General features: G+C 36.6%; 2 protein-coding genes, 1 long non-coding RNA gene and 1 pseudogene across 10 annotated transcripts in view; 3 read left to right on the top strand and 1 right to left on the bottom strand.

Moving 5' to 3' along the window:
- LOC102887453 (phosducin-like protein 2) overlaps positions 1–13552 on the top strand; it is a 75736-nt gene extending 62184 nt beyond the window's left edge. Inside the window, exons 11-13 of the mRNA XM_015597491.1 lie at positions 4125–4268; positions 10023–10231; positions 13395–13552. Of these exons, the coding sequence (XP_015452977.1) occupies positions 4125–4268; positions 10023–10231; positions 13395–13552 (511 nt within the window). The remainder of the gene's footprint in view (positions 1–4124; positions 4269–10022; positions 10232–13394) is intronic.
- LOC112471564 lies at positions 5388–5504 on the top strand (annotated as a pseudogene).
- An 18-nt stretch (positions 13553–13570) lies between the features above and the next one.
- Positions 13571–19724, bottom strand: LOC112471512. Its single transcript, XR_003043330.1, has 2 exons — positions 19648–19724; positions 13571–14589 (listed from the first exon to the last, which is right to left on the bottom strand). It is a non-coding gene; the product is annotated as an uncharacterized LOC112471512 (long non-coding RNA).
- Positions 19725–20186: 462 nt separating this feature from the next.
- Positions 20187–24667, top strand: part of CLOCK (clock circadian regulator) — a 105177-nt gene continuing 100696 nt past the window's right edge. For 5 of the 8 annotated variants that reach the window (XM_015597564.2, XM_015597563.2, XM_015597562.2 and 2 more), the window contains exons 1-2: positions 20187–20360; positions 21632–21702. The gene's annotated coding sequence lies outside the window, so the exon portion shown is untranslated. Of the gene's footprint in view, positions 20361–20491; positions 20658–21631; positions 21703–24667 lie in introns of those variants that run through there. The other 3 variants (XM_015597565.2, XM_025040271.1, XM_006922512.3) reach the window with 1 other exon arrangement.

Raw genomic sequence — 24667 nt, 5'->3', positions numbered from 1 at the left:
CGCCCTTATTGGAGGCGTTGCTTGCAAATATCTTCTCCCATTCAGATGGTTGTCTGTTTACTTGTTGATGATTTATTTTGCTATTCAGAAGCTTTTTAGTCTGATGTAGTCCCATTCATTTATATTAGCTTTTACTTCCCTTGCTTTTGAGGTCAAATTCATAAAATCTTCTTTAAGTCCAAGGTCCCTGAGTTTAATTCCTATGTTTTCTTCTATGTATTTTATTGTTTCAGGTCTTATATTCAGGTCCTTAATCCATTTTGGGTTAATTTTGGTGTGGGGTGATAGACAACAGTCTAGTTTTTTTTGCAGGTGGCTTTCCAGTTTTCCCAGCACCATTTATTGAAGAGGCTTTCCTTCCTCCACTGTATAGTTTTGGTGTTTATGTTGAAAATTATTTTCCCATATAAATATGGGTTTATTTCTGGACTCTCAATTTTGTTCCACTTGTCCATGTGTCTATTTTTCTGCCAAACCATGCTGTTTTGATTACTGTCACTTTGTAGTATAATTTGAAGTCAGGCAGAGTGATGCCTCCAGCCTCATTCTTTTTTCTCAGGATGGCTTTGGCATTTCGGGGTCTTTTTTGCTTCCATACAAATCTGATGATTTTTTGTTTTATTTCTTTTAAAAATGCCAATGGGATTTTGATGTGGATTGCATTAAATCTGTATCATGCTTTAGGTAATATGGTCATTTTAACTATGTTAATTAAGATTTTTCTTTTAAAGAGCAGGTTTACATTCACAGCAAAATTGAGTGAAAGGTATAGAGATTTCCAACATACTCCCTGCCCTCACATGCATAGCCTCCCTCATCAACAATCCCTACCAGAGTGATGTATTTGTTATAATTGATGAACCTACATCAATATAGCATAATCAACGAAAGTCCATAGTGTACATTGCATTTCATTCTTGGTGTTGTATATTCTTTGGGTTTGGACAAATGCATGATGACATGTGTCCATCATTATGGTATCACACAGAGTATTTTTACTGCCCTAAAAATTCTCTGTGCTTTGCCCGTTCATCCTTCTCCCCTGCCAACCCATAGCAACCACCAATCTTTTTACTGTCTCCATTATTTTGCCTTTTCCAGACTGTCATATAGGTGGGATCAAACAGTAGCCTTCTTAGATTGGATTCTTTCACTTATTCTTTCATAATATGTATTTAAGTTTCCTCCATGTCTTTTCATGGCTTGATATCTCATTTCTTTTTAGCACCGAATAATATTCCATTATCTGGATGAACCACAGTTAATTTATCCATTCACCTACTGAAGGATATCTTGGTTACTGCCAAGTTTTGACAACGATGAATAAAGCTGCTACAAACATCTGTGTACTGTTTTTTGTGTGGATTAAAATTTTCAACTCCTTTGTGTAAATACCAGGGTCACAATAGCCAGATCGTATGGTAAGAGTATATGTTTAGTTTTATAAGAAACCTCTAAACTGTCTTCTAAAAGCTATACCATTTTGCATTTCCACCAGCCATGAATGAGAGTTCCTATTGCTCCACATCTTCTTTGGCAGGTGCTGTTGTCAGTGTTCCAGATTTTGGCCATTCTATTAGGTGTGTAGTGGTTTCTTATTGCTTTAATTTGCATTTTCCTGAAGACATAGTGTGGAGCATCCTTTCAGATGCTTATTTGTTATCTGCATATCTGTATGTCTTATTTGGTGAGGTGTCTATTAAGGTCTTCGGCACATTTTAAAATCAGGTTGTTTGTTTTTTTATCGTTGAGTTTTTAGTGTTCTTTGTATATTTTGGATAACAGTCCACATATCAGATGTGTCTTTTGCAAATATTTTCTTCCATTCTTTGCTAAGGAGAGAGGTTTCTAGAGACAACAGTTGTAACAGTGATTTTATGATCCCCAGAGGAGTTTGATACTAGGACACAATTGCAGTAGTAGTTCCATGTTTCCCAAGTTTCTGGATTGTAGCAGAGAAAGCTGTTCTCTTGGCAGACCAGTTTTGCAGTGTTGTTCTGGGAGTAATTCCTAGTAGCCCTGCTAGAGCCTCCTCCCTCTTTCCATTGAGTTAGTAAAGGACTTAATTCCATGGATTACGCTTCTTGCTAAATGGCTAAAGGGCTTTCTTTTTGTGCAACTGAATCCCCACTGATGATTGTTATGTGAAAAATGCAGGCCACTGAGCACTAAGTCACTTCCTGATGGCAAAATTCACCCAGGTGTTTGTCTTTCCCTGCTCAATGCCACTGAAGTATCAGAGTTGCAGCATCAAAGTAGGGCATGGTGCCATCATAAAACAAGAAATTTTTGAAAGATATTAAGCCAGTTAGATAAAATTGAGGAAAATCAATGATAATGATACTAAATACTCAATGAAAAATGTGGCTCCCAAAAGATGTTTGGAGTAACTGTAAGTTCTGAATATCTGGGTCGGTAGAGGGAAAACTGAAGAACTTCAGTTTGAAAACTGTTTAAAGGCCCTAGACTTACATTGCTATTCTTGGCATTCTCCTCTAGGCTTCATTTTACCTGGATTACTTATTATGGAGAGTGGTTTACATGACATGTTTCTAATATGTGAAATAGGACAGAATGTGAAAATATTCCCAGGATTTTGTATTTATTCAGGTATGATGAAGCCAACAGATCAGGAGATAATCGCCGTTGAAAAGATAGTTTGTTTATTCATAGTTCTCAAGAGTCGGGGGCATGCCCCACAATGCAGGGCCACACAGGGAAGCACCAGAGTTGGTCAAGAGGCAGAAATAGTGAGGAGATAGCATGGACACCAGTTTTTTTGTATATATATGGTTTCTGTGGAAAAGACAAACTAGGCAGGGTAAACTGATTTAGGACTGGCTAGTTTGAATAATTTTCATAGGCTCTGGGGTATAGTGGCTCTCTCTGGTTGTGTAGTACCTGACTCAGGGACGATTAGATCGGGGAGATAGTGTCTCAGCTTAATAAAGGAGGTGATTGGGGGGATCGGGCTCCAGACCGGTTGGTTTGCCTTTGAGAAATGTGCTCTACAGCAAGTGGTTGCTATCTTTAGGAATTAGCTAGATCTGGGAGGGGTAGTCTCTCCAGAATAAGCAAAGCCCCATGTGCCAGAGCATCAAGAATGCAGAAAATGAGAAAATACAGTGAATATACAGAGAAAGAAGGGGCGTAAGTACTCTCAGATAACTGAGAGATATAGAATCAGTAACTTTTAAGAAACTTGCAGATATATAAGAAACCATTTAGATTTGCTTCATGAATCCAAGCATTTGACAACTAAATCAAAGTATGTAAATTTTGAGACAGTTGTTTAAGAAAGTTTTAAGAGTCCCTATGGATGAATAACTAGGTAACATGGAATACTCACTGTGTGCTAGGCACCATCCTAAGAAATTTACATGTATTAACTCATTTAATCCCCAACAATCCCATGCAAGTAGATATTAGTATTATTCCCAAATAATTCAGTTGGGGAAACTGAACTTAGATCAAATAACTTGCCCTAATTCATGCTGCTAATAAGTGGGAACTGGTATTTAAACCAAGTTTAGTCTGGCTTTAGAGTCCAAGCTTTTCTTTCTTCTCTACCACCTCTCTACTTGCAATAAACTTTATAACAAATAATTATACATATTCACAAAGGCTTTGGACTGAAGGTAAGCTTATGATGATAGTTATGAGCATGTAAATTGGGATAATAATAGTATTAACTTTATAAAAATTTGGAAGGATTAGTTAATGTAGTGCACTTAAAACAGTACCTGGCAACGTAATAAGCACTCAGTAAATGTTAGCTATTATTGTTATGTATACTTTCTTAATAAGTATTTAACCTGTGTATGAGAATTTATTGCCCAATGTCTAAATAAATTCTCTATAGCTATGATTAAGACCTAATCTTAAATAAAAATAAATTTAAAAGTCAGTAGCTAACCCCTTATACTTTGCAATAAGCATGACAACACAAATTCCTATATAAACAAACTGGCATTATAACAACATTAATAGTTATTCTATCATTCTTTAAAGTGTTTGATATGTACTAGCATTACATTCATTGTCTTTGTTACTGTATATGGGAATGACCTGAAGAACATAATAACTTTCCTATGCGATTTAATTTCATTTTTTTTTTTAATTAGAGAAAAGCGATTACAGGAATGGAAAGCTCTTAAGAAAAAACAAAAATTTGGAGAGTTAAGAGAAATTTCTGGAAATCAGTATGTGAATGAAGTCACGAATGCAGACAAAGATGTATGGGTTATAATTCATCTATACAGATCAAGGTAATTACCATAGCATTTTTGCAAAATATTAATATACTAATGTTTTAAGATACATATTTCTGGTTTTAAGGTTATATAAAGCATAAAACAAAGTACTCATGAAAAAAATATGTATGTCTATATAGAGAGCCATTGGCTTCAGGGATTAAAATAGGTATTTTAATATATTTACATGTCTAATTTAAAGAACTTGTCACATTTCTTAAAAAAATAAGCTTTCTTGGGAGCTAATTAAAAAAACTTATGGAAAATTTCAAACATACAGAAAAGAAGAGTGATAAAATGAGCACTCTAAATACAGGCCAGGTAGATTCAACAGTTAATATTTTGCCATATTTGTATCATTTTGTATGTGTGTGTATTTGCAGAACCACTTCAAAATAAATTACACATAGCATGACACTTTTCTCCTAAGTAATCCAGCATGCATCTTCAAAACATAAGGGCATTTTTCTATATAACCATAATACCATTTTCTTGCTTAACAAAATTAACAGTAATTCCTAATGGCATCTAATACCCAGACCATATTACTCAAATTTTCCCAACTTCAAAATATCTTTTATAAATAATATATTTTTGAACAAAGACCCAATCAAGGATAATGTAGCACATTTGAATATATGATATCTCTTTAGTCTCTTTTTACAGAATAATTCTCTTGCATTCCCCTATTCCCCTCAAACAGTTAATTATAAAGTGCCTAGTTGTACCTAAGTATAACCTATATGTCCCCAGGCTTCAACATCCTGGTATAATGATAATCGGGAAAAATAGACTTTTCCCCAACTCTGCCCAAGAGGAGCTGCAAGCTCCCATAGTTTCACAAATCTCTCACAGAAACAGTGCCTCTAGCTTTAGGTCCAACTCCCCTCTTCCTGCACTCTAAGCCAGTCCAGGAACAGAGGTCATGACAGTAGCCTTCATTACCTTTTTCTCATTCTCTGAATAAAAAAATGTCTCTCCTCTTCAGGTTCTCAAGAGAAATTCAGTATACAGAGCAATTTATGCCAATTAGAGCCTTGCTGTTTACCAGCTTACCCAGTTCCTCAGACAAATTTTGTTAGGACATCATGCCCTATAAAAGAAGACTTTATTTTTATTACTGTAATTAAAATATACTACGGCCATGCTACCCTCTATAAGCTCGATCCCGTCTGATCTCAGAAGCTAAGCAGGGTTGGGCCTGGTTAGTACTTGGATGGGAGCACCTAGGAAGACCAGGTGCTGTAGGCATAAAAAATAAAATATAAGGGGTTGTAAGCTGACAAGGTCCTTGCAATCTGTGAGGTCAACCAAGGGTTGCCTCGCCTAAAAAAATTTAAAAAAATAAAATAAGTTAAATAAATAAAATAAAATACTAGGGAATTAATTTTTTAGTAGTTTAAAGCCTTAAAAAGAATCATTTCCCATTTTTCCTATACCATTATCTGGTTAAACCAATGTGGAGATTTGCTGATTTTGGTTCTTCACAAATAAGTGTGTGAAACATCAACATTTACAATACTAAGATCTGTGTGTCATAACTTATATACTGAAGTGGTTCACTGAGTATCTTTTCTGAGATCTATTATGATTAGCAGAATGGATGTTGGTTCTGAATCACCATACTCTGGTATAAAATTATTTATTTTAACAGTTATTTCTAGATAAATTACTACTTTTGACAATTTTCAAAAACACATAAAAGAGGTTGATGTGTTTTAGTCTAAGCTAGGCTGTTTCAAACTGTCATATGCTTTGATGGACTCAAAGAGTAAGGATCTGTTTTTATAACATTTTAAATATTTGTCGACTTCTCAGAAAGTTTATTGGGCAATCTAAGAAAGTTATATAAAAGATTAGTTTTCTTGACATTAAGAAAATGAATTCGTGTTGGTATATAACTTACATTTTAAGAATATTAATCTATAATCAAATTTATAAAACAGAAACTAATTATTTGTGTTACAAATATTCTTTAGAAAAGTCTAATTTTAATAATAGATTTACTCAACTTTTTGATATTATAAAGCGAAGTATACCTGTTAATTTGTATTTCTACCTGCCTTTTATAAACTTTACAGGAGGGTAGGAATTTGTTTTTTAAATTAGGTTCCTAAGTTCTGTAATTTTAATATTTCTTTGCCACTAAATTTATAGAATTGGGCCTAGTCTTTAACCAAGTGAAGGCTCAGCCTGCTTAGGATACCTTAGAGGACTCTAACTAATTCTGGGACAGTGAGCCTAGTGGCTCAGTTAAAAGTTAGCTTTGTTTCTGATTTTATTTAGTCTTGTACCTGTATCCAAATTCTCATTTTGTGCTTCTACATTATTCTTATACTCAAATGCAAATTTTGAACATCATATACCATAACTAGGCCCTTAACTTGTTTTGTGATGCCAGAAGTCTCCCTAATATTTTATAATTTTTATGGAGTTAAATTCTGGCCCCCAAACTACTTTCTCCCTGAACCACAATCCGTTATGGCCATAGTCTCTTAATTTCATGCTTTTCACTGCCATCACCAATGCCTACCTGCCTTCTGCCATCCACCTCATAAATGTCTGTCATACCACTGACTCAGCTCTCATTCTGACAGTAATGGTAAAATCCATTTAAATTAGATATTAGTGGATTCAGTTCATCTGTTTGAGGAAAATTGAAACTTATAAAGCCAATTTATGTCATTACTTGTGGAAAATTGGTATTTAAGTTAGGCAGTACATACTTTTCTAATATTATTGTTAGTAGGCTACCTACTAAAATATAGCAGTGTCTAGATTTGTAGCAAGTTATAATTACAAAAGAAATGTTATATATATATTCTGAAATGTAAATTAAACATATAATGCATTTAATGTTTTTGCAAGCTTCTTGCTTCATAAATTGATATATAACACCACCTAGTATTTAGAGGATTTCTGAGGATTTTGTAGGTGCTGGAGATGCAAAGCCATATATAAGACATCTATCTCTGCCACTAAAGAAATTTCGGTAAAGTGGAGAGAGACAATTAAGTGTAGTAAAAGTCGTTTAGGTGCTGTGGTTGAATTCTATACAGAGTAAAGTTACTGAAGAGGGAGTAGTAAGTTCTACCCTTGGAGTAGGGAACTACGGAACTTTCTACAGAATAAGTAATTCTTGGTCTTGGTCTCAAAAAATAAGAAAAGATTTGCCAAGCTTACAGAGATGGAGAAAGTAGACAGGCTGAATTAGGTATTTTAGATGGAGTATACTTGATGCAATTATAAATGGGACTGTTTATTTATCTTTCTGATAGTTTATTTTTAGTGTATAGAAATGTAACAGATTTTTGTATATTGATTTTGCATCCTTCAACTTTAATGAATTTGTTTTTTAGTTTTAACATTTTTTAATGGCATCTTTAGAGTTTTCTATATATAATCTCATGCCACCTGCAAATAGTGCCAGTTTTACTTCTTTTTTCTCAATTTGGATGCTTTTTATTTCTTTTTCTTGCCTAATTGCTCTGGATAGAACTTCCAATACTATGTTGAATAAAAGTGGAGAGAGTGGGCATCGTTATCTTCTTCCTGATCTTAGAGGAAAGGCTTTCAGCTTTTCACTGCTGAGTATGATGTTAGCTGTGGGCTTCTCCTATATGGCCTTTATTATGTTGAGGTAGATTTTTAAAAAAATGTGTGAAATAAGTTTATCAAAAATATATTGAGACTAAAAGCCAGAAACCAGTAAAGAAAACCCAAACAAACAAAAAATAAAACAAAACTCTTCTCCCAAATGTTGGTAAGAATATAATGCATTTTCATTGATTTCCATTATTGAGGTTAGTTTAAATGGAGCAAGAACTGAAATATACATGCAAAGCAATTTGAGTGTTGAAATCCATATTTTTTCTTGATCATTTACATTTGTCTGGCCCATAACTAAAGAGCAGTTTTTTCTTAGTAACTAAACTTTGTCAAGTTTTTCCAAAGCATGCATTTGATTTTCACAAGAACTACAGTAATTTTCTTATTCTACTTTTATTTATTTGTTAATTTTAATAAAATGTGCAATTGGCACAAACAGGTGTAGAGGAGGAAAGTACAAAAAAGTCCAAAAGGGTCACCACCTGCCTGGAGCATGCAGTATGCCCTGGCATGAGTCACTCACTTAAGAGAGCTTCAACTATGAGTGTGGCAGGATTTAGGAATTGAGAATACAAAGGCGAATGAGATGCTTCTGTGGTATGGTAAAAGAGGCCGATTAAACGTTGTATATATAGTTTTGAAAATATATACAAAGCAGTACAAGAGAAAACACTAATTTTGTCTGTTCAAAAAAGCTTTCCTTGATTAACACAGTACACATTAATCTTTCTCTTCTCATACATTATTTAAAAAATGCTCCATATGAATGATGAGGAAATGAATACAAAAGCAAAAGAGAACTACACTTGTATCAAATTTAGGTTTATATTTAAAAAGAAAATTCAGAAGAAAGATCAGATTTTTTTTTTTGGAGGAGAGAGGAGATGAAGTTAATCAGCTATTGATATCAGAATGGATAAGATTGCCTAGGGAATGTATCTGGGCTGAGAATAGGGTCCAGGGCACAATCACAAAAAACATTTACATTCGAAGCATAGATAGGAGAAGGCAAAGAAGTAAAAAAGAAATTAACAGAATGTGTTATCACAGAAGCCAAAATCAGAGGGTCTTTCAAGAAGGGCGATGAACAGAACATAGAGATTTTTATTTTCTTTTTCATCTAGGCTTCGAACAAGAGAGAGAGAGAATAGTTGTTAGGAGGGGACAAAGAGTTGTAAGGGACTTTTTAAAAACTTGAGTAACTTTTAGTAACTTGAATATGTTTATGTAAAGTGGAGAAGAAAAGGTTTAGAGAACAGGAAAAGAGGGAAGCAGAATAGCAGAGAAAAGTCCCATAGGAAATGAAAGAAATATGGGATAAAGTAGAGGATTAGTTTTGAAACAGTTTAATAAAGGTTTGAGTGAGCGATAGACTAAGAGTAAAGGGACTAATTGAAGAATGGGTGTAATGGGAGTTAAGTGATAGAGCAGGAAGAATCACAGGTTTTAATCATCCTTCCAATCAATTTTAAATTTCTAATGAGGAATAGTTCTGGATTATGGAGAACAAGATGTAGCATGGAGTGGGATATCAAAGAAAAGTGTGGGCAATGTTTGTTAGAGTCAAGAAATTCAAGGTAGTCTGAGATAAAGAATTTTGGATATGATAACTCATGTGAAAATAGCCTGTGATGCTGATAGCAGTTGGGATCCTTTTGTTAAAACTCAGAACTCCCAAGGATCCCTTAGAGGTGTCCTTTTTCTCTGTTTTTTTTTCCTCTCCTTTCTCCTTCTCTCACTCTCTCTCTCCCTTCCTCTCCTCCTCCTCCTCCTGCTCCTCCTCCTCCTCCTCCTCCTCCTCTTCCTTCTCTCTCTCTCTCTCTCTCTCTTTTTCTTTTTTTTCTCCTGTGTCCTATAACTAGGAACTGGCTCAATTAAATTGATACTAAGTCAGATGTGGTTAGCCTTAGTTAGGCATCAAATTCCCATGGTAGCAAGCTTTATTCCCAGGCTATAATGGTGTTGGTAATAAAAATCAGAGAGTTCTACATTTCATAATTACTAAAGGTAACAATAATGGATGCTAATTGATATGTTCTTAGATATTATTAAAAGAATATCTAAAGATTTTTTTTCATGGAGATGTTTCTCTTATTTTACTAGACTGAGACGAGTCATCTATTGTTTAAAGATATCGTATGTACTGGTTCTCTTTTTTAGCATACCGACATGTTTGTTGGTTAACCAGCATCTTAGTCTCCTAGCAAGAAAGTTTCCAGAAACTAAATTTGTTAAAGCCATCGTGAATAGCTGTATTCAACACTATCATGACAACTGTTTACCAACAATTTTTGTTTATAAAAATGGTCAGATAGAAGGCAAATTCATTGGAATTATAGAATGTGGAGGGATAAATCTCAAGCTAGAAGGTAATTATATTATTTTTTAAATTTGTTTATAAAAAAGGTGAAAACTTCACTAAATAAATATCATGGAAGTTTATTTCTATAAAACACAACGTTTTTTCCCTTTCTGTTGTTCTCTTCTTGTATGCTTACATATTTACTTCCTATAATACCCACTTGCTTAAATCCTTAATGATTCCTTGTCTCAAGTTAAAAATTCAGAATCTTCTCTATGAGAATTTCAGCTTACTTATCTATGTTTCTCAATGCTTTCTAGTTTCTGCTCCAGCCAGGCTGGTCCTCAATAGTAGTTGAAGACACCTTAACTCATTTGTGACTAGAATTTTTTTCACACACTTTTTTCCAAAATACCATAATCTTTATTCTCATGTCCAAATCCTATTCCTTCACGATTCTCCTAGGTTTCCATTTTCCCCCTTGTGATTCTGGACCAATTCACAATCTCTCTTCCTGTTCTCTACTGAGTTTCTACATACTATCTGACTTTGTTGGTTAATCAATTCCTTTTGAGTTTTATCTTCCTAACAAGGACCATGCCTGCTATTATTTTTTTTTTCATAGTATACAGTGCAGGACTTTGTATTTTTACCCTCTTTAATGATTTTTACTTGCTAACCGAGTTCTAAGGCCATATCCTTCATCTTAGTCATTTCTTGGAACTGCTTTAATTTTATATTATTAAAATCTTTTTTCGTTACCATCATGTTGAACCCATTGTGAATAGTTGTTTTTTACAGCTAGTTTTTTACTCTTTTGTTCTCTTAAAACTATTTTTGACCTTACTGAGACCTCGAATAATTTAATTGTTCCAGAATCATACCTTTTACTTCTCCTGGTCTCTAAAGCCTCCTATTTGTTTACCACCTTGTTTTTTTCAGCTTGGACCTCATTCTTTGAATTAAAAAAAAAATTAATACATAAGAATAAAACCAATAATATACAAACATTTATGTAATTATTACCAAAAATAATAAATGTGAATATTTGTTTATGTTTGCTTCAGCTATTAGTTTTTTGATCGCTGCAATAAACATTAGAGATATGGTCGAAGTTAACATTTCTAACACCATTCCCCTCCCTTCTCAGAGGCATTACGATCATGAATAATATGTTATCTGGTCCACGGTTTTTTTTTTATTGGTATATTTAAATTTTTTTCATAAAAAATACATAACATGAAATTTATCATCTTAACCATTTTTTAATATAATACAGTATTAACTATAGTTATCATGCTGTACATTAAATACCCAGAACTTTATTTTATAAATAAATATTATTTTATTTAACCATTTTAAATTATGTAGTTCAGTGGCATTATGTGCATTCACATTGTTGTGCTACCACTACCGCAATCCATCTCTAGAACACTTTTGATCTTGCATAGCCACAACACTATACCAATTAAACAACATCTTATTATTCTCTCTCCCTCCTGTCCCTGGCTACTGCCATTCTACTTTCTGACTCTATGAATTTAACTAATCTCAGTACCTCGTATAAGTGAATTTTAAGTATTTGTCCTTTTGTGACTGGCTTATTTCACGTAGCATAGTGTCCCCAAAGTTCATTCATGTTGTAGCATGTATCAGAATTTCATTCCTTTTTAAGGCTGCATAATATTCCAATGCATGTTTATACAGCATTTTGTTTACCCATTCATCCGTTGATGGGTGGTTGGGTTGCTTCTATCTTTTGGCTGTTGTGAATAATGGTGCTATGAACATGGATGTACAAATAATCTGTTTTAGTCCCCTTTTTCAATTCTTTTGGGTATATACTTGGCAGTAGAATTGCTGAGTCATATGGTAATTCTAATTTTTTGAGTAACAGCATACTGTTTTCCACAGTGGCTTCACCATTTTATACTCCACAAAAGTTTCAATTTCTCTATATCCTCACCAACATTTGTTATTTTAAAAAATAGTATCCATTCTAATGTGTGTGAGGTGTTTTCCCCACTGATTTTTAATGTTTATGTCATTTCTCATAGTTCAAAAAATGCTTCAATTCGTATCTGAAGTCTCTACTATGTTCCACTAACTGGTCTATTTGGCTCTCTGAATTAATACAGCAGAGCGTCAATTACTATAGCTTTACAACAATCAAGTTGTCTCTAGTAGTTCATGATTTTTTCAAAATTTCATGTGTTGGAATTAGTCAGGTTCTGTGAAAAATCGTGTTATTTATTAGAATCATATTTATAGATTAATTGTTGGAGGCTCGATATCCCAGTAACAGTGAATATTTCTATTCACGAATGAGATATATCTTGTCATTTATTTGACAAGATATATCTTTGGTCTTCTTTGATATTTTTTGTAATTTGCCTCATAAATATTATATATATTACATTTTGTAATATAATATATTTTGTACTTTTCCTGTGTATTTTATAATTTTCCTCATAAATAAAATATTCTGTTCATTTATACAGTACTTAGGAATAAATTTAACAAAATGATGAATTTGCACAGATGGAGAAATTTTTGGTTATCAATTCAGTTCTTTTTGGTTTCTCTTTTGAATATATTTTGGTAATTCATAGTTTTGTTGAAATTTTCCCATTAATGTTTTCAAATGTATTGGCATAAGTTTTTTCCTAAGAAGTCTCACAACTTCAAAATTTTAAAATCTTTACTTTGGTTATGTCTCATGTAAATTTTTGATATTATTTCTTTCCCTGCTTCTTATCATCATTTTAGTTACCATGACTGTACATTACATACCCAGAACTTTATTTATACCCAGACTATAATAGACACATAGTCTCTTCAAAGAACCAGCTTTTGATTTTGTTGGTCACCTCTACTGACTTTGTTTTTCTACTGTTGCTAAAGTCTTTTCTTCATTATATCCCTCTTTCTCGTTTCTTTGGGTTTACTCTATCTTTCTTTTCCTAGCTTCCTGATTTGAACTTTTAAACTGCTTATTATCAGTCATTTTAAAATAAAAATTTTAACCATAATTTCTCCCTTTAAATGTAACTTTGCTGCATCCCATGTGCATTTTCATACTGTAGCACTTTCATTGTCATCCCGTTCTAAATATATCAGCTTTTCCACATTAATTTTATTACAGTCAACTTCTGTTTCCTGTAGATGAGGAACTTCTTTTCATTTTTCCAAATTTTTAATCTAACTTAATGATGGGTTATTTATTGCAGAACTTGAATGGAAACTAGCAGAAGTCGGAGCAATACAGACTGATTTGGAAGAAAACCCCAAAAAAGGCATTGTAGATGTGATGGTATCTTCAATTAGAAACACTTCTATTTATGATGACACCAATAGTTCAAGCAGTGATAATGATGATACCAAATAGAAATATTTAATAAATAGATTTAAAGTGTTTATATACTGTTTTATTTATAATCAGAGCTCAGAAAATTTAAATTTATTTTCAGTTTTAGGTTAGAATTATAGCTTACATGTCATTTCAAAAATTTTCAGGTATTTCAGAATATTCATTGCCTCTAACAAAACTCTTATTTTTCTGTGGCTTGTCCTTTTTCTGACCTATGCTGGACAAAAACAGAGATTACCAGCCCTCTGTGTTGCCTCCCTCCTTCCAAAGAGGCCTACAGATGAAAACGATGAAAGAGAACCATGAGATTTCATATACTTTATATCAATAGATTTTAAAGTCTATTATTTAGGGGACTTTGGGTGAAAATACTTAAATTTATGGCTTTTTCTTTGAAATCTCTTACTGATTAAAAAATTAACCACTCAATATAAAAATGCAATTTAAAGATTCTAGAAAGTACATAAGAAATACCTCTACTGATTGTCATTGTTTTTGATAGTTCTGTTATTAAGTTACAAAATTAATAAGTATTCCCACTAATAGACTATAGAATTATTAGATCATATGACATTTGTTTCTAAATCATGAGAAGTGAGAAAAATATATTGCGAGGCTTACCTAAGTTTCTCTAGTAATCACAGAATAATTCATCATGAGATAACATAAAATATTAAGATACTTCAGAAGACCTGTAGAATGTCTTATCTTGACTTAATAATGAACATCATTTTTAAAGAGTGGTAAATCTAGCAAGTAATAGTTCAATAACAGATTTTATTTTCTTGTATTGATGATCTTCTTTCTGATTACAGTTGTTCACTGATGTTTGTGAGAGAATCTAGACGAAGTTTAAATGATTAGATTACAAAAATAAATTGGTGAGAACTGAGGCAGTTTAACTTGGAGTCAAGAAAAGCATCTTTGCTGCTCTTGGGGGTGGGCAGGGATCATAGAGTCTGCACAGATGATGAAGTGGAAGAAAAGTTAAATACAGATTTGAATAAGGTGATGATAATTTACTTCACCAGGTAGGATAAAATCAAATGATCCAACTGTGGAAATGAAAGGAAAAACACCATATAATCATATTGTTAAAATGTAACTTTAATGCCATCTAATGCATATAAATATAAACATTATTTTCCCCTCCAATTGAAACCAACTGCAAAGGTCCCTCCAAATGTATTCTTTTTAAAAAATAAATATGTATTTCTTTTTAAAGTTAAAATTAACAGATATATTTGAATAAAAAGGTACACATTTCACTTTTAATTCTTAACTCAAATTTACCAGGTGGCAGTAAGTTTTTATCCACAAGCACAGTTCATGAAGACTAACATTTGTAAAAATCATAAAATTAAAGCATCTTAGAGGTGGCCGGTTAATTCCATCCCCAGCATTTTTCAAATAATGCCCGCATGTGCCCCCCAAACCCCCATATTCTTCTAGCAAGTACTCATACCTGCCAACACAGGTCAGTACTATTTCCATACGCAACTTCATTTATACATTCTCATTTAAGTAGGGTACAAATGTTTGTCTGAATGTGGGAGATTTAATATTTAATATGGTCTTTCCTGTTTTATAAAATTTTATTTGATGTAATACAAACTTAATGTTTTTTTTTTGAAACTGACAATATTCAACTGTTTTTGACCTATAAAAATGGATATTTCATGTTCCAACCTAATATTTAGCTCTATTCCTTGCTGCCAACTGTGCTCTCTTGAAACACCCTTCCCTACTTTATAGCACCTTGTTTGTCAAAATGTGGTCCTAGAATCAGCATTATCCCCAGAAACCTTGTTAGAAATGCAGAATTTCTGGCCCCATCCCAGACTAACTGAATTGGAATTATTGTTTTAATGAGATCCTTACCTGATTAAGCAGCAATGGGTAGCAAATCCCTTAAAAACATATTCTTTAACTCTTTCTCTACACTCTTGATTATTAAAAGTCTGTTTTAAAACTCTAATCTCAGTTTCAAGGCAAGCCTTCTCTGGCTGAACTTGTGACTCAAGAACTCTGAAGACAAGGTGGTGTTTGTTTTTAACCAATACTTTCCTTCTCTTTTCAAGGCCCATTCCCTAGGTTATGGTGTGGGAACTGGGAGGCAAATTAGGGAAGAAAAAGATAACTAGTTAAGTTCAATCCATATTTCATCTAAATGTTGACTCGTTAATGGGCACGTTGAGTTGTAGAAACTCTGAGGCCACCTCTCTGCTGCAGTTCCTTGACATGGGTGATCAGTCTGCAGCTCTCTTTCTTTTAATTTCTCAGTTCCCACTTTCAGAAGTATATCTAGCCTCTTGTTGCTAAAACTGCTTTCCCTCTTAAGTGTCAAGATGGTTCAAACCTGGACAGCACTTTCTACACAGCATCAGTGAACTCAGGAGAAACGTACACATCCTTGCCATGCCAGATTGTAACGCGCACGCAAGTTGCTTTACTCAGCTCACTCCCTGGCCAGCTGTTTCTTTTCAAGTCTCTATCTTCCTGCTCACGTAGGTGCAGAGAATATCGACAAATCTGCCAATGAATGAGATGCCAGTTTCTCCTTATAGTCACCTCCAGTTTCTCTAGCTGATTCTATCGGAGCCATGCTTACTTAACTTGGAGTGAGATTGGGGATAAATAGGAAAGGAAAAGCCACAGTACTCCCTAGGAACTTAATAAAACAGAGCTCCAATGATTCCCTCATCCTCCTCTTCCCAAGTGTTCTGCTTATACAGCCTGAGAGGGGGATTGGAGGTTTTGACTATGGCAGATCCAGGTTTGTTCAGCTTTTGTCCCGGCTAAGGTAGTAAGTATCTGGCCTCAAATGTTGGCAGCTATTTAATGTGAGTACTTCATGCTCATTGTTCCCTAATTTGGACCCCATGCAACATTATCTTATACAGGTATTAGCTGTATCTATTATAGTGTTACATATTCCTGTGGGTCCTCAAGTACTCAATTACTAACACAGTACTAGTACATCATATTTTACTGATTTCAGTTTAATTTCTCCTTTGTACTTTAATATTCATTAGTAAGGCTACCTTTTGACGAGAGTATAATCTGCCTACAATCATAATCTGGGATATAAGGATGCTCCTAAAACTCTTCTAGCATATTTTACTTTTCATCTCATTCATTCATTCAATCATTCATTTATCTCAGGCATTGAAATGGATGCTGCATATACAGTGGTGAACAAATGGTTCTTGCCTTCTGGAGTTTACCATGTGGTGGTGTGGAAGATAGTTAATAGATAAGAAAACAAATATCAAACAAATATATGTGTAATTTAAACTTACATTATGGAAGAAACAGTAAGCACAACAATAGAGAATAACTGTGGGTACAATATAGGTGGGGGCAGATGAGAGGTGGGAGGTAGACCTTCTTAAATAGGGTAGTTAGGACTTTGAGACATGAAGACTGGGGAGGAGCCAGCTGAGAAGAGGTAGGAGGGTGGTCCAGGCAAGGGCACAGCATGTGCCAGAGCCCGAGAACATAGATTAGCAAGGAGCTGAAGAAAGTTTCTGGGTTATGAGAAAAGGAGAAATGGTAGGACATGAGGCTGGAGGGGTAGCAGGGGTTGGATCAACAGGGTATTATGGCCATGATTAAGAATTTGAGTGTAATGGGAAACAAAAGGTTTCAAGTAGGAACATGTGGTTTCACATATATTTTCAAAAGAATATTCTTGCTGCTTTGTGAAGAACAAATTGAAGGGAGCATACAAAATATTTGAGACACTAAAGAGGAGACATCAAGTAGCCAATGGGACATATGTGCATGGAGCCCAAAGGAGTGGTGAAGGCTGGAGTTACAAATTTGTGAGTCATTTCGACCTTCCTAGGGTTCCAACAAAAATTATAAAAATCTAAAACCATCATCCTTACCGCTCAACCTTTATGTAGCAGTTTATAATTTACATTTGACCATCACAACTCTCTGACATAGTTTTCAAACTTTACAGATAAATACAGAGCTTGGAGAAATTATTTAATTTTCTCAGAGTTGCTGTGCTTAGTATTAGTCAGGATTTGACCCTAGACTTTTGACTACAAAATCTATAATACCACCTCATATTATGTACTTCTATTTTAAAGGGTCTAGAAAGAATGAGTAATTGACTAAACCATGAAGCTTTATCTTTAAAAAAATCTTACTCTTTATTTCCTATGATGCATATCTTAAACTTCCTATATTTCATTCACCTTACACTATGGTGATAAAATTAGGAATGTCAATGAAATGATGGATGAGAGAGGCATTATGAAAGAACAGAAAGGATTTTGTGACTGATTGGACATATGGAACTAGGGGAAGAATATGAGTGTACAGCCATGCCACCCTGAACAAGCCTGATTCCGTCTGATCTTGGAAGCTAAGCAGGTCAGGCTTGGTTAGTACTTGGATAGGAGACCACCTAGGAAGACCAGATGCTGTAGGTGTAAAAAAATAAATAAATAAAATAAATAAAAAATAAGGGAAGAATATGAGAAGATGTAAGAATTACTCAGAAAGGAACATCATTAACAATAGCCAGCACTAATATGGGATTTCTTATGTACTAGTTCCTAATTCTGTACTCTTAACCACTATTCTACATTGCCTCCATCAAGACATCAGCTGGGGGAATCAGTTGGAAATGGAGCTGGAAATGCTCGGTTTAAAAAAGGAACAAACAGAATATTTGAATTGCATAAATTGTGTTCAAGGAGAGGATTTAGCCTGGGGAAAAATTTTAGGATCTATGAAAGGCAGGATTTTTGTTTTAGAGAAAAGTGGAATCTGGAAGTTGGAGAAATTATTACAAATATCCGATACAGTTTTAGTCTTGGAAAGAATATGAGAAAGGATTAAGTCGTGACCTGAACCGTGGGAAATGTTCAAGCAGTTGCAAAGGACAGAGCAGAAAAACAGAAAATTATCAACAGGTTTTGGTAAATGATTAAATACAGAAAGTGAGAGTGAGGAGTCAAAGATGAACATAATTTGATCCTAGTGACTAAGAGGACAATGGAACCATTAAAAAGGGCAAAGGTATTTTTGAAGATATATATTCTAGATGATGTAGGATATGAAGAAGGATCACCTTCTCGACTAAAATCCAAACATCCACATCCTAGGAAAAACATTCAAACCCGCTTGTCAGGATGCAACCTACATATCAGTATGATTAACCTTGCCTCTTTCCTTGCTACAAGTAAGGAAAGTGACAGAAAAACTCCCACTGGTTTTTAGCAATAAAACAAACACGTGGATTTGACTAATTCGACTAAATTTCCAGAGTTATCTAGTCCACATTGGGTTCAGGGCATGGAACATGTCTCCAGGCCAGACCATCTTTGAATCTTTTTCTCCATGTTGCCTTCTTAGAATCTGAGTGGAAAGATGGATTCAGGCCTCCATTTTTCCAAACTTAAATCCATTGCAATACAGCCCTTCTTGGTAACTCTAGCCTGAGGCAGAGGATTAACTAAAATATGCTTTCCCCTGGGAGTCCTGCCTAGCCATATAGACTGAGAGTGAAGATAAAAGAAATTATCAGAATGAATGCTGAACAGGCAAAAATGTATACCAAAATCTCTTCTGCTATGTGATGGAGTTAATAAATTATGCTTTGCCACTCTCTACTGAAAAACCTTACGGTGAAGAATCAGGGAGCTAAGCCCCTCAATTTTCATCTATATTTTTTTCTTTGTGTGCATACAGCAAGAATCTGAAATGTTTACTGAGGTGAATGTTATCCGGAAGGCAGGCTTTTACAGCTGTTATATTGTGAGACATGAAGATGGTTTCTATTTCAAATCGAAAGGACATTCAATAAAACATGAATACTAGGAATTGGGACTATAAAAACCTCTTTCCCCATAATTTACTACTGAGATGTGTTCAACCATAAACATATGGACCAAGTGTGTTTTAAATATCAAGGCGAGTAATTTCCCAATATAAGCAGGGCGTATTCTCACGCTTTTCTAACAAGGGAAGCCGTGCAAATTAGGATCCTGGTTAATTCCCACTACTTCTCTCATCTTGGATTAAACTATCCTGACCTTTATTTGCCTCCCTCCAGCCAAGGGCGCAAGTCCCGTCTACCAAGGCCTACCCACCAATAAGAAGCGACCCAAGCCGTGCTCTTCCAGGAGAGGGGGAAAGACTGTGTCTCTGGAAGTCCAGTCACTTTCGCAAACCCCCTTCCAGCCCCAGGAGACGAAACGCGAGTAATGCCGCTGGAGGGAGAAAAAAAATCTTTCCTGTCGCCGACAAAGTGATTTACTTTTCAAGGGAGAGAAGATTCCGTGTTTGGCTCACGAATTTCTTATCTGGCAGGAAGCTCTTCCTCCTCCTGGCTCCCCGCATCCAGAGTGAAAGCCAAAGCCGCCCGACCCAACGCTAACGCTCCCGGACCGGCCGCACCCTCCACCCGACCAGGCCCCGCCTCTCCCCGGCTTTCCAGCAACCGGTGCAGGAAAGGGGGCGTCCGGGAGATCCCGGTTTCCCTCGGCACTCAGCGGCGCCGCAGACGCGCAAACGCGCGGCCCAAGGGAGCAGGAATCTCCTCCGCAGCCCGGGATTCCCTCCGCAGCCCCGTGCGCTCTAACGGGGAAAGTCGCATGCGCACCGCGATGCGCCGGGGAAAGGGAGAGTGAGGGGAGGGGCGAACCGAGAGCGCCGGCAGTCGGAGCCCGCGGGGTCACTGGCGACGCATGCGCCTGGAGGGAGCGCAATCACAGACAAGGCTCGCGGCTACTGGCTTAAAAAAAGAAACTTCCGAGAGCGAGAGCGCGAAGGAAATCTCGCCTCCGACGCCTACGCGCTCCCGGTGAGTGGCGCCCCGCCGGGTGGGCCCGGGGTTGACGTCCGCCGCGGGCTAGCCTCGGCAGCGCATGCGTGCTCCCGGTGCCGGTGGAGGAGGGGAAGGGAAAGGAGGGGGAGGAGGAGCGGGCGGCAGTAGCGGCGAATTTTTCGGGGGTGGTTTGGGGGCGCCACTCACAGCTCCAGGTGCTGCTTGCGCTGAGATCCGCAGTGTCTCCTGGGCGCAGCCGGGTTTGTGGTTCCGAGTCGTCGCAGCCAGACTCCAGGGTGGGGGAGGGAAGAAGGAGCCGCCACAAGCCACACGGTGAGGGCGCGGGTAAGGGAGGGAGTGGGGGGCGGCATGTGTGTGGGGCTGGGGGGCGGCGGCCAAGGGAGAGGAAGGCGGGAGCTGAAGCCCAAGTTTTTACTGTGGCCGTAGTATGTCTTTTCCTGGGAGTTGGGGCGGAGGCCCGCCCTGGCTGAGGGCCCCTCTGGGGCAGCTAGGGTTACCTGCGGGGCATGGGCGGGTTTGGGGTGCCACAGGAGGGCTGGGTGGCTTGTGCTCGCCCCGGGGTTGTGGCCGATTCCTGCGGCAGAGCGGCCGGGGAAGCGGGAGACTGGTGCCGAAAGGGCTGTTGCTGGGGACCCGCTAGGCCTTGTGACCCACTTTATTCCTGTCACAACTTGGGCACGTTTGGAGCGGCGCCCAATGGGGCGCCGGGGCGGCCAGCTCCTCCGGGGAACCCCCGCCCTCCCGGCACCCGACCCGCGCGCCGCAGTCCGCGGTTGGAACGGCGGCCCGGCCGCCCGTGGTCTGGTTCCGTTAGTGGTCGTGGTTCCGTGGCTCGGTCCCTGGGGAGCGCGCGGCTCCTTGCGTCCGGCTGGAGCGACTGCGCGGGTTCCAGGGCTCCCCGCGCGGCGCCGGATTTTCCTTCCGTGAACCCGCGCCTCCCCAGCTCACTGTCACCGCCGCGGCTGCGTTTCCTAGATCCTTTTCCGCCTGCGAAGCCGGAGTCTAGGTAGCTGGTTCAGGCGCTCTGGCTCCTGGAGTGTAATTTCCAACACGTAGCGCCGCAGAGCTTATATTCTTGAGTGTGTTTTTGCCGGTGTGAAAGTCGTCCTTGTTGATAATAGCAGAATCCCGAAAGAGAAGAGCCTCGGCCTCTGACCTGGCAGATGAAAGATCGAATCAGGTGGTGGCTTCCTGTTATTAGAATGCCATTGTGCTACTTTAAGTCTTTTTAGCCTTTTTTAAAAAAAACAAAACAAAACAAAAAAACCTATTGTTTTCTTTTACAGTGAAAGAAAAGCACAAGAAATAAAGTCATTGTTGATTTGACTATTATGCTGATCCCTCAAATCAAAAAAAGGTAATTTCACTCGAAGATTGCATTCTAATTTGTAGCTTTGTTTTATTACGTGATGAGAGGAGAAAATTGTGGAATGTTTTTCCTCTACCTGGTTGAAAAACAAATGTTCTAAAAAGGATATAGTTTAGATAATGAGTTGTTTTCTCTGAAAGTTATCCTTTGGGACACCTCAAATCTGGTTTGTTTTAAAATCTTGTCGAAGGAAAGAAACTAACTCAAGTGTTAAGTAGTTGACTGAATATAATGTCATTGGAGGTTAGCCTGAAGAAGGTAATCGAAAGCTGTGGTAGAACTAGTCATGATCAGCCGTGAAAAAGAATGAGGAAGCTTTTTGTGTACTGACATGAAAAGATCTCCAAAGTATGTTATAAAGTGAAAAAAAACAAGGTGTCGGACCGTGTGAATGATGAGCTACTTTATATGTTAAGGGGGGAGGGGTGGAATATGAATATGAATTTGTGTTTACTTTTCTGTGTATAAGGGGACTCTAGGAAGATACTAGAAAACTAGAAAGGATGAGGGAGAGGGTGAAATAGTAGCCTGGTGAGGGGAGAGTGAGAAATGAGATGTACACTGTTTTTAAAATATTTGTGACTATATTATGGACTCATAACTAGATTATTGCCTTCTGAAATAATTTGCTCTATAGTTTTGGCTGTCTGCTTGTTTCCCCTAATTTATGGTAATTTTGGCCATTTTCAATATTTCTCTTAATGTTTTTTAGAAAAATGAACCAGAATTGAAAGTTTAGCTGTTTATACATTGTTTTTAAGATGCTTAAGTCACAGACAGATTTAACTTTTAAAGATGTTTAGTCATATTTTCCCTTGCTAAAGAATATAATGACATTACTTACATTTAGCTTTATGGCTGGATTATGCTGTTTTCAGATTATAGTTTGTCCCCCCTTTCCTCTTTTTTCAGGAGTCAGAGTTGTATAAAATTTTAGTTTTACTTTTTTTAACCCTAAAGTCATGACAAACAGTTGGAGAATATGAGCAGTGCATCGAAATGATAACAGAATCGATTGTCCAGGTAGTTTGCTTTCCAGACTGGAAAACTTTTTTCTCAAGGAAATCAGACGTGAACCCCAATGAAATTGTGTGTGTTTTATGAAAAATTAAAATAAAACAGTTTTGTTGGTGCCAAAATTTTTTTTTATGACTTATGGATTGCTGTAAACATTGTATTAAGTTTTTTTTTTTTTTTTTTTAGCTCTGCCAGCCTAACTTTTTAAATTAGGTTAAATTTGGAAAGGAGTTGTTAAAGTGAATATAATTAGGGGGGAGAGTACTCAAACTCCCTCTGGTGGCTAATACATAATCAAAGGAGTGAGTTTTGACTAGTGGGTGACAGACAGTCGCTGTGACATTTTTGTCCTGTTACCAATATTCATTTTTTATTTTGTAGGATAGAATTGTGTTATTTCTGTTTTGATCTATAGGTCTCTAGTGGCCAAATTTTTGCAAAATGGCATTTATTTTTCCTTTGAATTCCATGTGGGTCTATTTAATTTTTTAAAAAAATAGAATTGACATTTCAAAATTTTACTTTAAATTGTTTTTTTAAATTACAGAAGTAAACTGATACTCTTAAAATTAAAACAATACTGTATATAAGTGAAAACTTCCTTTGCGCACTTCTGTCTCCCATCTCTCCCTAGATGTAACAGCTGTTAATACGGTTGTAGAACTTTCTATATCTTTTACTATATGCTTAAAAAGACTTCATTCTTGAAAATTGAATTGTCTTGATTGATCATCTGCTCTGCCCATTTGCCTCTGCTGTGGGCTATGTTACTACCAACAGGACAGAGAGATGACTTGGAGTATGTCAGAAAGTTTAACATATAATTTACACCTTAGGGCATGCTCATCTTTTCACTTGTGAGGGGACATTTTGTTTGGGATACATTTACAGATTTTGCAGTGGGGTCCCATTGGTATGAGCTCTATCTGATATAGATTGAATTCAGCAGAAAGACTTGGATTCCATGGCTTTTTAGAGGATTCTGGAGTCCACATTCTAGAATTTTCACCTGGTCAGTAGCTCACAGGTTAAATTTTGATTTTATTCTTTTGTACTTGCAGACCACTAGAAAGCTCCCTAGATTAATTACATCAGCCTCTCCAGGTCCTTAGAAGTGAACCTAGGCAGACTTTGTCTTTAGGAGACATAGATTGACTTGGATGGAATCCAGCCATTGAAGGGGAAGAGAAGGCAGTCTTTTGATCTGGTTTGTGCTTAACTGACTGCAGACAAATAGTATGCACATCCCCCACCCACCTCCTCATCACCCTGCAGCTACATTTCTCACAGTTCCAAGAGGTTTTTTGTTTTTCCTTTTTAAACCAAGCTGCAACGAATTCCCAAGCCTTAATTTTTTTAGGTGATAGAGTCGGCAGAAAGTTAAGAGTATAATTAAAACTCTTTCCTAAGCTATGTGAGATGAATAGAAAGATGGATATGTTTGACCTTGATCTCAGTGGGTTTGAAATCTAGTATGGTTAAATGAGCATGTACATAATGATTGTGACACAGGATAAGGTATGATAGATTCTAGAAAAAAAACAACACATAAGATTTGTAAGGGTGAGATTATTTCCAGCTTTTTGTTTTTGCAGAAATGGGATTTGGAGATCAACTTTTTAAATTGTTAGAGGATAGGACGGTCACAGGGATTTAAGGTACAGCATAGGGAATATAGTCCATAATATTGTAGTAACTATGTATAGTGCCAGGTGGGTACTAGACTAATTAGAGAATCAGTCATAAATTATATAAATGTTTAACCCCTGTGCTGTACATCTGAAACTAAAATGAAATAATGCTGAATGTTTAATTGGAAAAAAAGGATAGGCCAGATTTAGAAAGCTCAAATCTTAGCTCTTAACGAGTAAGGAAGTAAGGAGTTAAATTGCATTCTTTAGCAGGCATTTATGAGACTAATTGATATGTTTTTTTT

The sequence above is a fragment of the Pteropus alecto genome, unplaced genomic scaffold (genome assembly GCF_000325575.1).
Source record: "Pteropus alecto unplaced genomic scaffold, ASM32557v1 scaffold57, whole genome shotgun sequence".
In the NCBI taxonomy this organism is placed as follows: domain Eukaryota; kingdom Metazoa; phylum Chordata; class Mammalia; order Chiroptera; family Pteropodidae; genus Pteropus; species Pteropus alecto.
The sequence above is the reverse complement of the archived record's forward strand: the minus strand, read 5'-3'. Positions and strand labels throughout refer to the sequence as shown.